The 20552-nt window shown below is 40.7% G+C and overlaps 1 protein-coding gene across 2 annotated transcripts in view; it reads left to right on the top strand.

Annotated features, from left to right (window-relative positions):
- The window catches only part of sdk1b (sidekick cell adhesion molecule 1b), a 620017-nt gene that overhangs the window by 296038 nt on the left and 303427 nt on the right, over nt 1-20552 (top strand). For both annotated transcript variants that reach the window (XM_057843728.1, XM_057843727.1), the window contains exon 5: nt 2579-2712. In XM_057843728.1, coding sequence (XP_057699711.1) covers nt 2579-2712 — 134 coding nt within the window. The remainder of the gene's footprint in view (nt 1-2578; nt 2713-20552) is intronic.

The following is a 20552-nucleotide window of genomic DNA, read 5'->3' as shown; positions in this document are numbered from 1 at the left end:
TTATTTTCCCCTCTAAATAACTCAAAATATAGCCATTAATACGTATCTAAACCCCTGCCAACAAAAGTGAGTACACCGCATGGGAACTACGTACATCCCTAAATTTCCAAACTGAGTACTGCTTGTCATTTATCCTCTAAAAATGTCATGTGACTCATTACAGAAGTGCTGTCAGCATTGCTACAGAGATTGAAGCGGTGGGGTGGTCATTCCCACCACCATGCTTGACTGTAGGCATGACACACTTATCTTTGCCCTCCTCACCTGGTCGCCGCCACACATGCTCGAGACCATCGGAACCAAACAAACTAATCTTCGTCTCATCAGACCATAGGACATGGTTCCAGTAATCCATGTGCTTTGACATGTCTTCAGCAAACTGTTTGCGGGCTTTCTTGTGTACCGTCTTCAGAAGAGGCTTCCTCCTGGGGTGACAGCCATGGACACCAATTTGATGTAGAGTACAGCGTACGGTCTGAGCACTAAAAGGCTGACCCCCCACCTCTTCATTCTCTGCAGCAATGCTGACAGCACTCCTGTAACGAGTCAGATGACATTTTGGAGGGAACATGCAATACTCAATTTGGACATTTAGGGATGTACGTAGTTCCCATGTGGGTGTACTCACTTTTCCCATGTACTCACTTTTGTTGCAAGGGGTTTAGATATTAATGGCTATATTTTGAGTTATTTTGAGGGGAAAATAAATTAACTCTATTATATAAGCTGCACACAGACTACTTTTCATTGTGTTAATGTGTCATTTTGTCAGTGTTGTCCCATGAAAAAATATACTTAAATATCTGCAGAAATGCGAGGGGTGTACTCACTTCTGTGATACACTGTACAACCATTTTGACTTACAACCCTGGTCCTGGAACAAATTAAATTCATATGTAGAGGTACCCCTGTACATTGAAATTCAAAGATGATAGAAAATTGAGCTGTATAAAAAGACGATATAAAATGATGTATCGCTACCACTTAACCTCAGAATTGCCCAACATGTTGTGACTTACTGTGGTACATGTTAAACAACGTTTGGATTGCTCCTAAAGAATGTCAAAATATATTAACAAACCAATAAATTAATACATTGGCTTTATTAGTGGAAGTACGGATTATGAATTGTGATATAGTAGTTGTTCATGTTTTTGTATTTTGTCTGGAGTGTAGTGCTGGAATACCAGGGTCCATCACTGATTCAGCGAAACTAGCTCATTGGAAGTAGATTACGATCAAACAGTTAATGCCCAAATGAAGGTTGAAAGGCAATAGCAACAACAAACTGGAAAGTTCTTGAAAGGCAGATTTTGAAATATTCTCTTCCCATGAGTAGTTCCAGCCGAGATTGCATTTTCAGGGGAATTTCTCTCCTTTAACATCCCCTCATCTTTCTAGAGAGGGATCATTGAGCACGTTTTTGACTCTTTACAGGGCCACTTTAACCACTTTTTCTTGGTATTGGAGTAATAATAACAGCAGCCCTAACAGCTATGCTACAGCTTGACGAAGGACTGTGAGCAGATCAACAAATGCTTTCTACAATCTATCCAGTGCCCTTCACAAGGTGCTGAGGATTGTCACAGATTCCTTACACCCTCTTCTAAAATTCAGCAATCATTGCTGACGAAATAACCGGATCCCCCATGAAAGGTTAAGTAATGGCCGACTATTATCTTAATTACATTTTAATTGTTTGTTAATTATCATCTGGTGAGTCTTTCAGTCATGCTATCCTATTGGTTCTAATAAGTGTTTAATAAGCCTTTTTTTTTTTCATTTCACTTGTCAAAGTCTGCCAAACAGTTTTTATAGCACACGCAGCACACTAACCCTTGCCAACTGTGCCTACAGACATACTTATCTTCAAAAAACTGTCTATAGACAACATTAATAATTTTTATGCACATATCTTATCCCACTCAATGTGTTATTCATGTGGCCTAAAATCTTTAGTGGGTCTCCCAGGGTCCCATGTATCAGAACACAGTGTACAGAAGACAGAAGAAATCAGGCACTCTTCATGCTTTAATATGCTTTCTTCTGCCTTTTCTAATATTGATTTTGTCTTACCACTAGAGTTCATGTTTTCCAAAATGTATTGGGGGTTCTAGTTGCTGCAAGAATAATAATAATAATAATAATAATAATAATAAAAAAACAACAACAACATAAGTAGCATCAATAAACCATCAACCTGTGTGTCACCTCCCAGAGCACCGGGTTGAAACTTGTTAGTCACTCAACGTGCTTGACACAAAACACTGTAAGACTCTCCTCTGAAAAATCAGGTCTATTGTTATTGTCCTTTGCCAGCGCTATTGATTCTAGCTAGTTTCCGGGCAAAATGACGATGGATCAGCAGAGAGACTGATGCACAATAGCACAAAATAACAATGGCCATACTAATAGTCTAGCTGAAACCTCGTTCCTGTCTGACGCTTTCATTTAATTGTTGCTTTGTTTCTTGAGATTCCCAACATCCTAAATTCTCTCCTCCCAATAGGTCGGTTTATCAATGTAGCGACCCGGAGTTTTATTGTTTTGTAACTTTCTCTATGCGTGTCTCTCACAGAACCATCACCTTGGATAATCAGCTGGTTGTCCTAGCAACTACCACAGCGGACGCGGGACGCTATCACGTGGAGGCCGTGAACGAGATGACGGGCGATAATGTGACCAGTCCCGCCATGTACTTGAGCATCTCAGGTAAGAAAACAATGAAATAATGAGAAACATGTCTTCAAGGTGTTGTTCATTGATGTGCTTGTGTGTCATACTTTCTCCATGCTTTGCATGGGTTTTCTGCCATCTTGCCACATTCCGAGAATGCACTTTAGGCTCATTTACAACTAATTTATCCAATGGTCAGAACGGGAGTGAGAATGGTGAATTTACTTTGTATTTCTCTCTCAATTAAGAGACAATCAGTACAGAAGGTAACCAGCATCCCTCCCAAAGTTAGCTGGGATAAGCTCCAAATCACACTATACAAAATTGATGTTTGGACTTTGAAAACACAAATTTCCCAATGAGATTAATTATATTTGAAATAAGCATTCCCTCATTCTTGATAATCTTCACAAATAGGACTGGACTCAAATTCAGTCACAGACTATTTAATTCAAAGGGCTCATCACTAGGGATGGGAATTGATAGGATTTTTACGATTCCGATTCCATTATCGATATTGCTTAACGATTCGATTCTTTATCGATTCTCTTATCGATTCTAATTTGGGGAAAAAGAAGAACAAACGTTTTGATTGGCATCGAGTTTGTTTAATCAGAAGTCACAACCTTACAAACTCACAACGAGATCAAAAGAGGCCCAAAGCCTCATTGTTAACTGTGGCAATAAGTAGCAAATACACAAGAATGTGTAACATTTTACTGAAACATTTATCTAATAGAAATAAAAAATATTGGTATATATTGGCAGATAGGTTTTTGTTCTGCCTTTGGCAATATGTGTTAAAGCAGGGGTCCCCAAACTTTTTCCTGTGAGGGCCACATAACTTTTCCCTTCTCTGATGAGGGGCCGGGGTCAGTTTGTAATGGAAAAAGTGTGACGATTGCAGAAGTGCATAAATGTAAAAAAATATTGTTTTTCAGAAAGCCACAATCAAATAACCCTTTCTGGATTCTATATAATAATAATAATAATTAATAATAAAAAGACTATTAATTAAATAGATAATAACCAAATAACCCTCTCTGAATTCTTCAAGGAAAAGGCCAGAAAATAAATAACACGATTGAGGAAAAAAAAAAATTCAAAATGGCCGGACCAAATGTGGAAGCGGGCCGTATTTGGGCCGCGGGCCGCAGTTTGGGAACTGCTGGGTTAACGTGTATTATTTTACCATTACATTGAATTGCATGCCTTTTAGTTTTTGTGGCGCTTACACGCTCAAGTGGGGGCGCCCTTGCGCTTCCTCACGCGAAGAAGAATGCGCTCACGTGAAGAAGAGCGTGCTTACACCCAAAGAAGAAATGCCGCATCCAAGTGAGTGAGCGAGTTAGTGAGAGAGGGAAACACTTCTACGAGCCTACGTTCTTTGTTATTGTAATGTTAATATCTACAGAGGCAGCGCCTGTATGTATCATCTTTTGTGTTGTTGTTGTTGTGTTTCCACTCGCGATCGGACACTTAAATCCAGTTGTGTAGTGGTTTTAACGATGTGCTAATGCTAGCGAACGAATGCTAACCGTACTGTTATTAGCAGCTAATCATCGCTGATTTACGTTGATGCAAACCTGTTTGTTATTGGGGACGAAATTGATTTGTTTCATTTCTATTCTTAGTTTTACTCTTCAAATGATGGTTGAATAAAGTCAGCAAATTATACCAACGTCTTCTGCATCGTCATTTGGGAATTTAGCTTGCTGTATAGCCAGGACTGAGCCTTAGCCTCTCTGTGAGGACAGCGCAGTCGTATTCCCTCCCGATGCAGTTATCTTCACCTTGCAATGACTGCAAGTCGCTTTGTTGTAATTTTTCCTCGTGAAGTGAAGACACACTTTCGAGCGTTTGAACCTATGTGCTGTCATTGCTGTTTATGGCTGCAATGCTCGTGCTTACCCGTCGTAACCTTTCATTTTCACACTCTTTCCTGGTGAAGTGTAGTCAAACTTTGGAGCGAGTGGTTCTTGCCGCCATGCTAGTTTGATGCGTCTGGACAACAACACACGTCACGACGCAATACGCGTCTTTAGGAATCGTTAAAGGGATCATTAAGGCTTTTTCATTGTGATGTCGAGGCCTCGAAACACTCGGAACCTTTTCCGAATTGGAATCGGATTTCGATTCCCATCCCTACTCATCACAGACTATTTAATTCAAAGGGCTCAAAAAATTAGCATATATCACTTAATTTTACAGTAAATGCAGGTGGGTATGCATTTCTTATGTTTTTTGTCTTCTCTCACCAGTATGCTGCATTCAGAAAACATAGCTAAACAATCACCTACCACAGTTTAAACAGACGTACACTTAATTCAGGGGGTGCTCATTACATCGATCACAATCAAACAGTCGATCGCAGGCGGTAGATTGCGGCATTAAAAAAAGAAAAACACAAAGAAAAATGTATTTTTTGGGGGGGAGGTGGGCAAACATTTGTACATACAGTAGTTATTTATGTTGTGTGTGCAACATATGGGTTTATGCAACATACATCATAAGTCTTAAGAACTCAGATAATTTTGACATACAACATCTACTGCTACTGGGCTTTCCAGGCGCCATTACCGCCCCCGCTGTCGAAATTAGAACACCCTACCAAAGTAGATTGCGAGAGGTTGTCTCCTTGAAAAGTAGATCTGGGACAAAAAATAGTAAGCAACCCTGACTTAATGTCCACTTAACCACCGGGGTGTCTTGTGTTTTTCAGAGATTTAAGTTTTGCATAGTCAAAAACAACATTTGAGATATGTGTAACTGCAATATTCCTTGCCACAATTTTCATTTTAAATTCCTGTAATGTTATTTCAATGTTAGTCAGGTTTTAGAGCCTTAAAATTTGGGCATGATTGGTCATAATTCCATTTCAAAATGGATTATATTCTTAGACTTCACCATCAGTTGACAAGACGGCTCCCACAAACATTGCACCGCACCTTCCCGTTGGGGGCCGACTCAGGCAGAGCATTTGACTTTCACTGTGATAAACTCAAACACACACTGCGTTCAAACGCCAAATTTAGGCGGAAAAAGGACGAAAGTTTTACTGCATACAAGCAGGCAGGAGTGTCTCAAGAGTGATTTGGTCGAGGATTCAAGGTAATTAATTATATAACATAGCCCCATGCATGCACTTTGAAACGTTGTCAAAAAATGCACGGAAAAATTACCGTAACTTTACTTCAAAATATTTACGTTGATAAAACTAACGATAACTGCCTGTTTTGTTTTTCCTTTTAACCAATAATCTAGACTGTTCTATGTTCATATCTATAGAAATTCAGGGATGTACGCATTTATTTACAAGAATTTTCAACTCAAAAAGCTCCTTGTTTTGTGATGATGTCCGCCACGTTGGATTTACACAATAGCGTAATTTTAGCTCGAAATATTTACGTAAAAGGAATGATAACTGGCAGTTTTTTTTTTTTTTTTACTTTTAACCAAGAATCTAGACTGTTCTATGTTCATATCTATAGAAACTGTGGGATGTACGCATGTATTCACAAGAATTTTCACCTCTTTGTTTTGTGGTGGCCGCCATGTTGTATTCATACACAGTAGCGTTTACATTCAAATGATCAGGTAATTTTTGGCCAACTGCATGTTTTTTGGCAACAAAAGTAGTAATTTAGACAGTTCTGCGTCCATACAAAAAAAATAGCATTTTACGTATTTTATTTTATGTAACATTTCAATCAAAAGACGATGAGGGCCAGGTAGCCGGTAAGACGTGCCTCCATGCTGAGGCAATGGTAACATCGGAATTCAACCTAAATTAGATTGTATGTAGAAAAATGCAAATTTTGCTTTTGTTGCATAAAACTAAGATGATTTTGCATGCTTTCCTCAAGTATTACGTTTCTGATGTGAAAATTTAGTGATTGACTTGCTGTTGAAAGCTTGCACTAAAAAAAAAAAAAACAACAACAAAAAAAACAGTTGATATTTCTGGGAAAAAGTAACGTATATGATATGTTAAATATTGCTATTGATCCTGAAAATATACAGTGCCTTGCAAAAGTATTCGGCCCCCTTGAATCTTGCAACCTTTCGCCACATTTCAGGCTTCAAACATAAAGATATGAAATTTAATTTTTTTGTCAAGAATCAACAACAAGTGGGACACAATCGTGAAGTGGAACAACATTTATTGGATAATTTAAACTTTTTTAACAAATAAAAAACTGAAAAGTGGGGCGTGCAATATTATTCAGCCCCTTTACTTTCAGTGCAGCAAACTCACTCCAGAAGTTCAGTGAGGATCTCTGAATGATCCAATGTTGTCTTAAATGACCGATGATGATAAATAGAATCCACCTGTGTGTAATCAAGTCTCCGTATAAATGCACCTGCTCTGTGATAGTCTCAGGGTTCTGTTTAAAGTGCAGAGAGCGATATGAAAACCAAGGAACACACCAGGCACGTCCGAGATACTGTTGTGGAGAAGTTTAAAGCCGGATTTGGATACAAAAAGATTTCCCAAGCTTTAAACATCTCAAGGAGCACTGTGCAAGCCATCATATTGAAATGGAAGGAGCATCAGACCACTGCAAATCTACCAAGACCCGGCCGTCCTTCCAAACTTTCTTCTCAAACAAGGAGAAAACTGATCAGAGATGCAGCCAAGAGGCCCATGATCACTCTGGATGAACTGCAGAGATCTACAGCTGAGGTGGGAGAGTCTGTCCATAGGACAACAATCAGTCGTACACTGCACAAATCTGGCCTTTATGGAAGAGTGCGCGAGAAGAAAGCCATTTCTCAAAGATTTCCATAAAAAGTCTCGTTTAAAGTTTGCCACAAGCCACCTGGGAGACACACCAAACATGTGGAAGAAGTTGCTCTGGCCAGATGAAACCAAAATTGAACTTTTTGGCCACAATGCAAAACGATATGTTTGACGTAAAAGCAACACAGCTCATCACCCTGAACACACCATCCCCACTGTCAAACATGGTGGTGGCAGCATCATGGTTTGGGCCTGCTTTTCTTCAGCAGGGACAGGGAAGATGGTTAAAATTGACGGGAAGATGGATGCAGCCAAATACAGGAACATTCTGGAAGAAAACCTGTTGGTATCTGCACAAGACCTGAGACTGGGACGGAGATTTATCTTCCAACAGCACAATGATCCAAAACATAAAGCCAAATCTACAATGGAATGGTTAAAAAATAAACGTATCCAGGTGTTAGAATGGCCAAGTCAAAGTCCAGACCTGAATCCAATGGAGAATCTGTGGAAAGAGCTGAAGACTGCTGTTCACAAACACTCTCCATCCAACCTCACTGAGCTCGAGCTGTTTTGCAAGGAAGAATGGGCAAGAATGTCAGTCTTTCGATGTGCAAAACTGATAGAAACATACCCCAAGCGACTTGCAGCTGTAATTGGAGCAAAAGGGGGCGCTACAAAGTATTAACACAAGGGGGCCGAATAATATTGCACACCCCACTTTTCAGTTTTTTATTTGTTAAAAAAGTTTCGATTATCCAATAAATTTTGTTCCTCTTCACGATTGTGTCCCACTTGTTGTGGATTCTTGACAAAAAATTAAAATTTTACATCTTTATGTTTGAAGCCTGAAATGTGGCGAAAGGTTGCAAGGTTCAAGGGGGCCGAATACTTTTGCAAGGCACTGTAGTTGATTATCTCTGAATTTGGTGATTTTTGTGCATCTAGCGTAAAATTTGAGAATTTTTATAGCCATTTTAAGTTTTGTTATACTTTATAGAAAATGATTAATCGAGATTTTATTAGTGAATGACTTCGAATTGTTTTATGTCGCTGCTCATGGAGACTCATATATGGTGGAAAACACTCAGGTGACTTGAAGTTCCGCTCTGAGACCCCCAATTTGGCCAAATTTCAAAATTGTCCGATATGCATGTTTGATACATCACTGGAAAGCTTAAAATCTCAATTTTCTGTGGGAAGACAATTTTTGAACAAGAGGGCAAAAATAAATAAATAAAAGCAAAGCCCTATCTGGAGTTGAGAGCACACAAGAGCAGAATTACAGACGCCATGACTTTAACGAGATATTAATTCCTACTTACCTTGTTTCGATCCAAAAACTTCATGTAGCATGTATCACTGAGTGTCAAGACACAGCTGTGAATGGCCATAGCTGGATTTTTGGGGGATTTTATGGGTGAAACATGGTAATATAACAAGGGTCGCGATGCAGAAATCTCAGACATCAAGGAGTGGTCGACATTTTCTTTTTCATGTACAGTGGGGCAAATAAGTATTTAGTCAACCACTAATTGCCCAACGACAGCCGCAAAACATCACTGCTCTAGAGGAGATCTGCATGGAGGAATGGGCCAAAATACCAGCAACAGTGTGTGAAAAGCTTGTGAAGAGTTACAGAAAACATTCGGCCTCCGTTATTGCCAACAAAGGGTACATAACAAAGTATTGAGATGAACTTTTGATATTGACCAAATACTTATTTTCCACCATGATTTGCAAATAAATTATCTAAAAATCAATAATTTTGTTTTTTTTCCACATTCTGTCTCTCATGGTTGAGGTTTAACCATGTTGACAATTATAGGCCTCTCTAATAGTTTCAAGTGGGAGAACTTGCACAATTAGTGGTTGACTAAATACTTATTTACCCCACTGTATTTACCCTTTTAAACGTTTTTTTTTCTTTTTTCTTTTTTTGGATTATTTATCATCTAATATATTGGGGGAAATGCGACAGCAACGAAAAAAATACAATTAAGCGATAGTTATGAGGTAGATATCTGTGACTTTTTTACAGATGCCAATTTTTTCATTGTGATGTAATTTGTTTAAAAGTTAAAAATTTTACAAGTGAATATTTTTTAAAGTCTTTTTTTAAATTTTTTTTTTAAATGAAATATTAGACATCAAATATTGATTCTAAGCTAAAAATGACAGCCATTTCGATTAATAAATACGATTACTTACTTCCTTTTTATGGCTAGGTTGAAACAAACGCGGTTGCACAATGTCTGTAAATGGGGGTTTCCAGGGTAAAAGGGACAAATTAAAAATAGTTAGGGGCTTAATGCGCCATGAATCTGCTATGGCAGTATATAGACATATTGTTCTATCAAACACAACAGATCTTTTGGCTTAAATTACAGCATTTTATTTTATAGAGAGTTGCAAGAGCAGAAGCTGCTTTTCAGTCTTGTCTGTGTTTTCCGCCATATGCGTATGGGAGCTGCCTGTTTCGGTTTTTAGGTTGCTAGCGGCTTTGGTTTTGAAAATATTTTTAATTTTAGGTTTTTGAAAATAGGCCCCCTACAGATCGGCCCGTCAACTGATAGTGAAGTCTACGATTCATTGCAAATCAATATATCTACATGTCCCTTTTCAGATATATTAAATCAACTAAAGCCGTAAATAGTGAATGTATGTAATCCATATCAATTATGACAAATAAGATGTGATGGTATACAGAGACAAAAACATGAGAATTATATCAGTGTTCATTATATAAGTGCTTGACTGTATAACAGCTGATAAGTTTTGTGCCTCTTGAAAATTTAGTTTCAGTTCCAAATGGTAGTACTTTTGGAGTGCTGCTTTACCATACTTACGGGATGAAATTGGACTCGCAGGATCTCCGACTAGTGACATTCCCAGAATTATTCTATCACTTTGGTTTCCCATAACATTCCTCTTTATCTCTGTGGGAGTGAGATGATAGACTACAACGTCTATCAAGTCTTTCAGCTCAGATGTTCACTGGAGAAAGAGAGGGAGAGAGAGGCAGCTCATGCTCCGTCCCTCGTGGCTGTATAGATTTTTAATTAGATTTTCTTTACGGGGTTGTATCCTTTGGCATCTTTTGTCACATATACACTCTCATACGCACGCACACACAAACACACACAGAAACACCCCCACCCCTACACAAAGCACCTTGTTACAGCTGTCAGCATGAAGTGTTCCCCTGGGTGCTTTCTAAGAATTGGTAAGAGGGGCATAGTTAGACTTTACTGATAAGACTCTGGTCGTAAAATGCCTGCTTGCTTTTTTGTGTGTATGTTTGTCTCTTTTTATCAGCTTCTGTTTTCCCACAGTAAACTTTCCTCTCAGAAATGTCCTTTGTTATAAAACAAGCATGTTAGCTGCTGTTTTTATTAAGAGTGAAAGAGAAAAAACAGTTTGGAAGGAATTTGGAGAAAAAAAGTTGTTGTTTTTTCCACCATAAATTTAATCAGAAATTATATTGATGAAGGGACCTCTGTGTATTAATCATCATGCATTCCATTACATTACATTCATTCAGTACAATTAGTTTGAGGCAGTGTTGAACCAGTCTGACTTGTATTGAAAATTTATATTTCAGCCATCCAATTTGTTACACAACAGGGAACAGAATATGAACTCCCTTTTTAAATAATTTACAGTAAAACTGTGTCTCAGATCTCCTAGGTTTTTGGGGTGATTTTGATATAAACCTACTCTACCTGTTTCTGTAATTGTACAAAAGTCAGCCCATATGTTACATTAACACAGCAATTAAGTCATGATTACAGTACATATTATTGAGAAAATCCCTTCACTTTTTACAGGAAATATTGATGTTTCACATTTTAATAACCCCCCCCCCCCCCCCCCCAAAAAAAAAAAAAATGCATAGCATTAAATGACCATAATGGCCCGAATATAAGACTGTGTTTTTCGCATTTAAATAACATTGAAAAAGAGGAGGTTGTCTTATATTCGCGGTCTAGACATTATACCCATTCATGATGCTAGATGGCGCCCGATATCATTGAAGCGATGTTCTGTCATGACAGATCTCAGCTACCCTTTTTAGTTTAACCAGTTTGCATTATTTTATTGCAATGTTTTTCCTTATTCAGATTTGTTTCAAGACTACAGTTACAGTTAGACTTTGATGGTTAATGCAGTTATTGAAATGTTGTTGTTTTATCACAATTGATTGGCTTCTGGTTTTTGAAATGTAAATAAACCATTCATTTACGAATTTGATAGCACTTTACATATTTAAATGTTCAGATATTAAGATTTGAATGAGGCAACATAACATGCTTTTTCTCTCAAATATATTGGTATAATCATTTTGCCTGGCACGGCCAGACTGTTCTCCCTGTATTTTTCAAACACTGAGAGAAAAGTCTGGGACCCAGCCCATTAACGGCCTCTCGAGCAGGTACAAAATCAATCGACAAATCAGATTCGTTTATTTGCGTGTTCTTAACGAGCAACGTCACTCTTGCGCGTCGAAAGTCGTCTCCACAACAACACAGATGGTGAACAGGAGAGCCAAGAATATTTTCCAATCCACGGTAAAATCAGTTTTAAATTACCAAAAACACATCGACACGACTCATTGACAACAGTCTGTCTCGCGCTAGCCATGTTGAATAAACTCCGCTCTCCTCGTATGTTTACTTCTGCGCGCAAGTCCCTCGTCCTGCCCTCGTCGTTTTACTAACGTCACGTCTGCCCGTCGCTGATTGGTCCACTCCGCTGTCTGTTTGCTGTGGCTTGCTCCGCCCTGGAAATTGTATCCCCTGAATGGTGGCCAAACTCAATAGCTGGAACAGGGGTGAGTCTGGTGTACCAGGCAAATAATCATTTGTTTCGGATGCACTGTAATTATTTTCTGTATAAAAATTAATTTGGTGTTCAAAAAGTCTTTTTTCAAACTTGAGTCTTGAAAAAGAGGGGGTTGTATTATAATCAGGGCCGTCTTATATTCGTGCCAATACGGTACCTCAATAGATCAACCCTCACTCTGTTTGATTTAATTAGTCCATTACGAAATATATGCAATATATTTACTTATGAATTATGTACAATGAACAGCTATATTAGGACATTAAAAAAATGTATATTAAAGAAAATATGTTTATTAGGCCTGTCAAAAATAACGCGTTAACGACCATGATTAATCTGGAAATATTAACGCATTAAAAAAAAAATAACGTAATTTACCGCTCACACTAAGTTTGGCCACAACTGCCTCCCGTAGTCCCACACGCTAATGTTTACATTCTCCGCGCGGCAATGCAGGACATAATGCAGCCAGCCACGATGAGTGAGGATGATGACCAAATTCCGTTTTAAAAAGCTGCCTAATGGAAACCTGGATAAAACCAAAGTTGTGTGCACATACTGCTGTAATGAACTGTCCTTCGGATCGAAGCTCAACCAGCCTAAAGTACCACCTTCGGGCAAGGCACATCTTCGCTAGTGTTAGCAATGACGCTAACACTGCAGGAACAAGCCGGAGTCATCAAGCTTCACTGGCAGAGTGCGGACTCGGACTTGCCAACAAAAAGAAACCAAGTAGGTTCACTACTGCTATCGCTACAGGGGTAGCCAGAGACTGTAGAGTGTAGACCCATTAACATAGTCGAAGACGAGGGCTTTGAAAATCCAATGACAACAAACAGCAACAACCAATGACGAACCACTAGACCGGTACAAGGCAGTGCCAGAATGGACCATGTCCACTACAGTGGTGGTCTGCGCACAATAGTGCCCACAGTAAGCTGGCCCACCTGGCAAAAAAAGTATCTGGTCACACCTGCCTCCTTGCGAGAGACTATTTTCTTTGACAGGGTACATTGTTCAAAAGAAAAGATCTGCTCTGTTATCTGAAAATGTCAACAAGCTAGTTTGCCTGAGAAGTTGGTTAAAAAAAATAATAATAAGAGTATGGCTAACTTAGTGTTTCTAAACACCTTTACACACAGTTTAGTGTAATGTTTTTCAGTTAAGTGTGTGAAAATTGTTTAAAATATATATATATATATATCTCACTAAGCTTTCAGGCCATATAGTGTAAAACTGCAAGTGCTGCATTTATTTGTTTTCAAATGTTGAATTTAACAGACAAGTTGTTTACACATTTTTTGAAATACTAGCTATTGTTACTGTATTGTGCTTGTCTGCTTTGTAAATTGGGAGTCAATTTTGGGTAATATGCCAAACGGTACTTGAGCCACATTGTTAGTCTGAGGCACTTTAATCTGTTAAAACTCTTTGCTGTATAATACAGACAATTTTTTTTATTTTTTATTTTATACGAGCTGAGTTGTTAAATAAAATTTTAAAACTCTATTTGGTTAATTATTAATTCATTCACACATCATACATTTCATCTTAAAACAATTTTTAAGTCAATTATAGTATTTTCCTAGATTTTTTTTCCTGAAGAGCAACTTTATTCATCCCGAAGGAAATGTGATTAATCATGATTAATCACACAATTGACATATGATTAACTAGATTAAATTTTTTAATCGTTTGACAGCACTAATGTTTATATATATTTGTTTATAAAATATAACCTAATTAACATATTCAGATATGTATGGCAGAAAGTAATGAACAAAAAAGACGTGCATAGCACTTGCGTGTACTTATTAGTAATAGCTTAAATAGTTTTAATGGTATGATTTTTGTTGTTGTTGTTGTTGTAAATATGACTGAATTTTGCACTGAACTAGAAGAGACTCGTGACTTGAATCAAAAACAGAGGCTTCGTAAGAAGCATTTCAAGGTCCTGGAGTGGCCTAGCCAGTCTCCAGATCTCAACCGCATAGACAATCTGTGGAGGGAGTTGAAAGTCCGTGTTGCCCAACGACAGCCCCAAAACATCACTGCTTTAGAGGAGATCTGCATGGAGGAATGGGCAAAAATACCAGCAACAGTGTGTGAAAAGCTTGTGAAGAGTTACAGAAAACGTTTGGCCTCTGTAATTGCCAACAAAGAGTACATAACAAAGTATTGAGATGAACTTTTGGTATTGACCAAATACTTATTTTCCACCATGATTTGCAAATAAATTCTTTAAAAATCAAACAATGTGATTTTCTGGGTTTTTTTCCACATTCTGCCTCTCATGGTTGAGGTTTACCCATGTTGACAATTACAGGCCTCTCTAATATTTTCAAGTGGGAGAACTTGCACAATTAGTGGTTGACTAAATACTTATTTGCCCCACTGTATCATCACAAATGTTATCAAAATAATTTATAAAGGTTGAAAAGTTATCTAGTGTTGCTTTAACAAGAGGAAACGTGTACGCATACATCTTGGATGGGAGTGGCCAGCCCTGAAAGTTCAAATAAACTAAGTAGAGAAGGAAAATCTTCACAACGTGATTGAAACCACTACGAAAGCTGAATCAAACTAGACCTGCAAGCAGGACTGAACAAGCCCTCACAGTTTGGCGCAACTCAGACGTCACACAGCTCCGGGTGGTAGTAGATCGTCCCCCTGGAAACTCTCCTCTTTTTATGTGTGGAACATTTTTTGTTTTGTGAGCATGGCTGCCAGAGATGTTTTTCTATATCTTGAGATGAGATATTCATTCACACATACACCTAGGTGAAAAAAAAAACCTATTGAAAAGTGCCCTATAAAAAAGGAGGCGCTACTGAGCTGTGTAGCCACGCCCTTATTAAAACATAATAATAATAATCTTCTAATTGGGCCAATTCGACCAAGTATGCAAAATTTAGTGGCTGTACAAGCTGCAGAAGTCCCTGAAAAAAATCTACTCCAATGGCGAACAAAGGGTAGTCATGGCAACAGACAGACATGTGGACATGTGCTTTAAAATGTAGTTCTACAAGACGTCTTGTAACTACACTGACCAACCTGAAAGGAACTGGACACCATGTATACTTGTAAGTAAAATTAATGACTTTCTGTCGCCACTAGTTGTCGCTGTAGGCAAGGCAAGGCAAATTTATTTATATAGCACAATTCAACACAAGGCAATTCAAAGTGCTTTACATCACATGAAGATCATAGAAATCACATTAAATCAATAAAACATAAAAACAAAGTCAGTCGAAACAGGAAATAAAATTATACATAAAATTGAATTTGATCACGAATAGAATAAAATAATAAATAAAAAAATACTACTACTATTGAAATCAGCAATGGAGATAAAGCACAAGAGGAATAGAAAGAGTAGGGTTGTTGCTGTAGGGTTGATGCAAATGACCCCTACAGGACCCTTTCAGGGTTCCAGTCTCATCAAGTACGGGAAGTTTGGCGCAGATATGTTGATTAGATATATTGATTTAAAAAAAAATAATAACAATTTGGTAGGTTTCAAATCTTTATTGTTACTTATAGCACGCTTATAGCTACTCTTGCTTGTAAAGCAGACATAGGGCAACAATGGGGGAAAAAAATTGAAAGAGGAATTTGTCTGCCAAGTATTCTGAGTTGAAAAGCAGAAAAACACATTATGATTCATGCCATGGTATGATATTTCACATGTGACAAATGAATGAACTTCCATTGCCTTATTCACCTTCTCTCTGTTAAACAGCCGGCACAGACAAAGACACATTTTCAGAGTTGTCTGTCAAGCCTTCTATTAAAAAAAAAAAAAAATGGGAAAAAAATTGCCGGAATAAATTAGACACCTATTTCCTATTCTCCTTTTTCTTACTTTGATTCCAACTTTGCGCTCTGCAAAAAAGAACAGAGGGAACGTAAAATTATCGGCGGCAGACACAAAAAGGAAGTAATGAAGTGAGTCATTGGGCACAGAGCGAGAATATCAAATCGGAGCTGGAGCTGAAGACTTTGCAGTATTTTTTTTCTCTCCGCGCACGAGTAAACCATTACAGGTGAGAGAGCGTCTGCTTGTCGCAATCATGCTTCCTCGTGATGGACAGTCCAAATCATTTGCCTAATCTGCACAGCCTGTTAGATGGCAGCGTGCGACCGGCCACATGACCTGCCCACTTGACAGATCCATTATCTCCATGCACCCGCCCGCTTTTCCTACGAGTGCCTTGGAGACGGCTGAAGATAAAAAAGCGTTAGCTGTCGCCCGCTCTCGAGATAGAACAGGCACAATTGATGGCGGCTCGGCAGCACGGTGAGAGGTCACACTATAATCACTGAGAATACAACACAACTCTAAAATAAACAGCTCCTGCAGCACTTTAACGCCAAAGACAATACAGTATATGGCCATAAACTTAACATCCTCAGTCACTGAGGCGCAACATGTACAGCAGGACACAGGGAGAACAATATATTTTGTCACTCCTGGGTGGAACAATAAATAACAAACACAAACATCATCATTTGCTCTGTCACATGTGGATGTAAAATGACTACGCACCACTGCCCTGTTCAAATATCAGTTTTTTTTCATTTATTTATTTATTTTTATTCAGTAAAATCAAATTGAGATCAATCAAAATATGTTGACCTCTGACTGAGTTAACTTGTTTGAGGGTGGCATCGTTCCTAAAGAGGGAATCGAATAAATAACTGAGGTTGCACAAGTGTAAGCACATTGTTATAGCTGGGGTTTGGCTGTTCTCAATTATAACTGCTGTTGTAATTGTTCTATCAGACTTTTCTGGACATTGTATTATCGAGTTAATACGAATACTCGAGGAACTCGAGTTTAAAAACTGATCCGAGTAATTTTATTCACCTCGAGGAATCGTTTAATTTTGCTAGCTCTAAGCATCACGTTTTGTCCGGACTCCTTTTAATGCGGGACAACGCGGTGACGTCACATGCGTAAAAGAAGAAGCAATAAAAAAATACCTTACTGCAGCCGACAGCCATTACAAACTGTGCCGACGTTGCTAAAAAACACTCCCGCATGTTGCTACGGTGGTAGCGGGTAGCGTCTGATGCGTGTCATAGATATCACATGTACGTAGAATCAGATGCAAAATGACCGAATCGGCGGCGTTAATAAAACAGCCGCTATCTTAAAGTAGTAAACCTCTTTTAGTGCTCATATATAACGTTACTGTCACTCGCTCACTTAACGTTATCCCTGCGGAGGGCTAGGTGTCTATTCATTATGACCACTGTCGATGCGTGGCTAGCTCTTATATACAGGCTTTATTTAATCTGTGAAAACGGCGCTGTAGAGTGATTAGGGTGTAAAATAAAAACTTAATAATGCTAACTGTCAATTTTAGCTCAGTAGTCATTGCTGGATAAAACACCAAGTAGCACTGGTGCCTAATGTGCTCCAATACAGCACAGCATTTATTTTGAACACTGCAAAAACTCAAAATCCTATACCTATCAGAAATTACAGTTTAGACTAACTTAATACTTAACTAGAACTTACAGGGTGACCCAAAAAAAAGTTTACACTCAGTTGACTGCTTGTTTAAAAGCCATTGAAACATATCTAAATAGGTTGTCATGGTTAATTGATACATTAAGGTCACTCAATGCAGCTGGTAATCTCTCATCTCTACAATTCCTGTGCTTCTGCTGAAAATGAAGAAAACTTTAGCTGTAGCTGAATTGCTGCATGCCGGTCTGACACCTACTGAGATTGCAGCAAATCTGAGAATATCCAGATGTGCAGTCTACAAAGTTAAAAAGAAGCTGAAAGATACTGGAACAGCCTCACGAAAACCTGGGTCTGGAAGTGACGATCTGTGCGGACCAAAAAGTTGATTGACAAGGTGATATGTGGCCACCCCAGAGTCCAGATCTCAATCCCCTGGATTATAGCATATGGGCAACTGTGGAGGACAGTGCCTGTAAGAAGCCACAAACTTCTGTGGCAGCCTTGGAGAGGTCCATTGTTAGATCTTGGGAAAAGATGACAGCATCCTACATAAAGAAGACCTGTCAAGCGTTCCGCAGGTGCCTGGAGGCTGTTATGACACTTAAGAGAGGACACATTGAAAAATAGAGTGTACTGTACATGTTCTTTACAATAATGTATAATTTGTGATTCAATTCTAATTCTAAGATGAATAAACATGGCATTTAAGTTGTATTATGGCAGTGTAAACTTTTTTTGGGGTCACCCTGTATAGCTAGACACACGTGGAAATTCAATTGAAACGTGGGGAAAACACCTAACTTTTAAGTGTTATCAAGCGTAATGATGTTTTTTGTTAGGTTTTGTGTTTGGTTTCTCCTTGTGTGACTTGTCCTGTGATTACCCATTACTCTCACCTGTGTGTGTTTTCCCAGTGTATTCGGCAATCTGCATCCACCTGTGTTACCCAGCTGTTCCTTGTCTCGTTATCCCTTGTCTGCTTGTGTATATATGCTCCCATTTTCTGTTCACTCCTTGCTGCGTCATTGTCTATGTCTATGTCAATGTCTGTGCCTGCGTCAAAGTTGAAGTCCAGTCCTAGCCCTCGTGTTCGTCTCAGTAAGTTTTTGATATTCAGCCTTTGTTAGTGACCTAAGTTATTTGTTGATAGTTTTTTGATCACCACAGCCTTTGTTTTGTACTTTGTGCCTTTTGTTAGTTATCATTAAAGCCCTTTTGAGTTCTCTGCCACCTGCCTCGCTGCCTTTTTCGTTTTCCCTGCATTTGGGTCCATAACAACCTGCCTGCCTGCCCGTTCATTCCTGACAGAATGACGCAGCCACTAGTGGACCCAGCGGGAAAAATCCAGCACCGGCGTACACGCCGACGACCATCCGCATGTTCCCCTGATTATATTCTGCCTCGCCACGTTTTTTTAGATTCAGATTTTTCTGATTTTGAAGATCACGATTCATATGATTTCCATTCTGATTCCGACTCCGACCTGGATTTTGATTTCACGCCCTCCGTTTCCCCTGGTAATTTTTCTTTCCACCCGTCGCACTTTATATCCCGTTCTGAAATCTTGGCCAAAGACTCCTACCTGGGATCCCGGTGGGCCATCTATCGGGGACCCCCCCGGGGTGGTCTGCGGGGACGCCCAGGCTCACTGCGGCCTAATGGGGCTATTCTGCCGCCCCTGCCACCTGAAGGCCCTCAGCAAAAGCCTCGGCTTGGCCGTCAACGCCGACGGCGGGCGGCGGTGCTGACGTCGTGGGTTCCCGAAGCTCCCGCGCCGGCTCCCCGCAGTCAAGTTCCGCCGACGCCGGCTCCCCGCAGTCAAGTTCCGCCGACGCCGGCTCCCCGCAGTCAAGTTCCGCCGACGCCGGCTCCCCGCAGTCAAGTTCCGCCGACGCCGGCTCCCCGCAGTCAAGTTCCTCCCGCGCCGGCTCCACGCAGTCAAGTTCCTCCCGCGCCGGCTCCACGCAGTCAAGTTCCTCCCGCGCCGGCTCCACGCAGTCAAGTTCCTCCCGCGCCGGCTCCACGCAGTCAAGTTCCTCCCGCGCCGGCTCCACGCAGTCAAGTTCCTCCCGCGCCGGCTCCACGCAGTCAAGTTCCTCCCGCGCCGGCTCCACGCAGTCAAGTTCCTCCCGCGCCGGCTCCACGCAGTCAAGTTCCTCCCGCGCCGGCTCCACGCAGTCAAGTTCCTCCCGCGCCGGCTCCACGCAGTCAAGTTCCTCCCGCGCCGGCTCCACGCAGTCAAGTTCCTCCCGCGCCGGCTCCCCGCAGTCAAGTTCCTCCCGCGCCGGCTCCCCGCAGTCAAGTTCCTCCCGCGCCGGCTCCCCGCAGTCAAGTTCCTCCCGCGCCGGCTCCCCGCAGTCAAGTTCCTCCCGCGCCGGCTCCCCGCAGTCCAGCTCCTCCCGCGCCGGCTCCCCGCAGTCCAGCTCCTCCCGCGCCGGCTCCCCGCAGTCCAGCTCCTCCCGCGCCGGCTCCCCGCAGTCCAATGCCCGTCCCGGCGCCCAAGCTGCCCGAGGTGCCCGTCCCGGCGCCTCGTCGCCTAGTCCTTGTCCCGGCACCTCGCCGTCTGGCCTCCGTTCCAGTGCCTGCGCTGATTCCACGCAGTCCAGTGCCCGCGCCAAAGTCCAAGCTGCCCGAGGTGCCCGTCCCGGCGCCTCGTCGCCTAGTCCCTGTCCCGGCGCCTCGCCGTCTGACCTTCGTTCCAGTGCCCGACGACTCCGCTGCTGTTCCGCCAGCAGACTCCTGCGACTCCGCTGCTGTTCCGCCAGCAGACTCCTGCGACTCCGCTGCTGTTCCGCCAGCAGACTCCTG

This window comes from Corythoichthys intestinalis, chromosome 8 (genome assembly GCF_030265065.1).
Source record: "Corythoichthys intestinalis isolate RoL2023-P3 chromosome 8, ASM3026506v1, whole genome shotgun sequence".
Lineage (NCBI taxonomy): Eukaryota > Metazoa > Chordata > Actinopteri > Syngnathiformes > Syngnathidae > Corythoichthys > Corythoichthys intestinalis.
The sequence above is the reverse complement of the archived record's forward strand: the minus strand, read 5'-3'. Positions and strand labels throughout refer to the sequence as shown.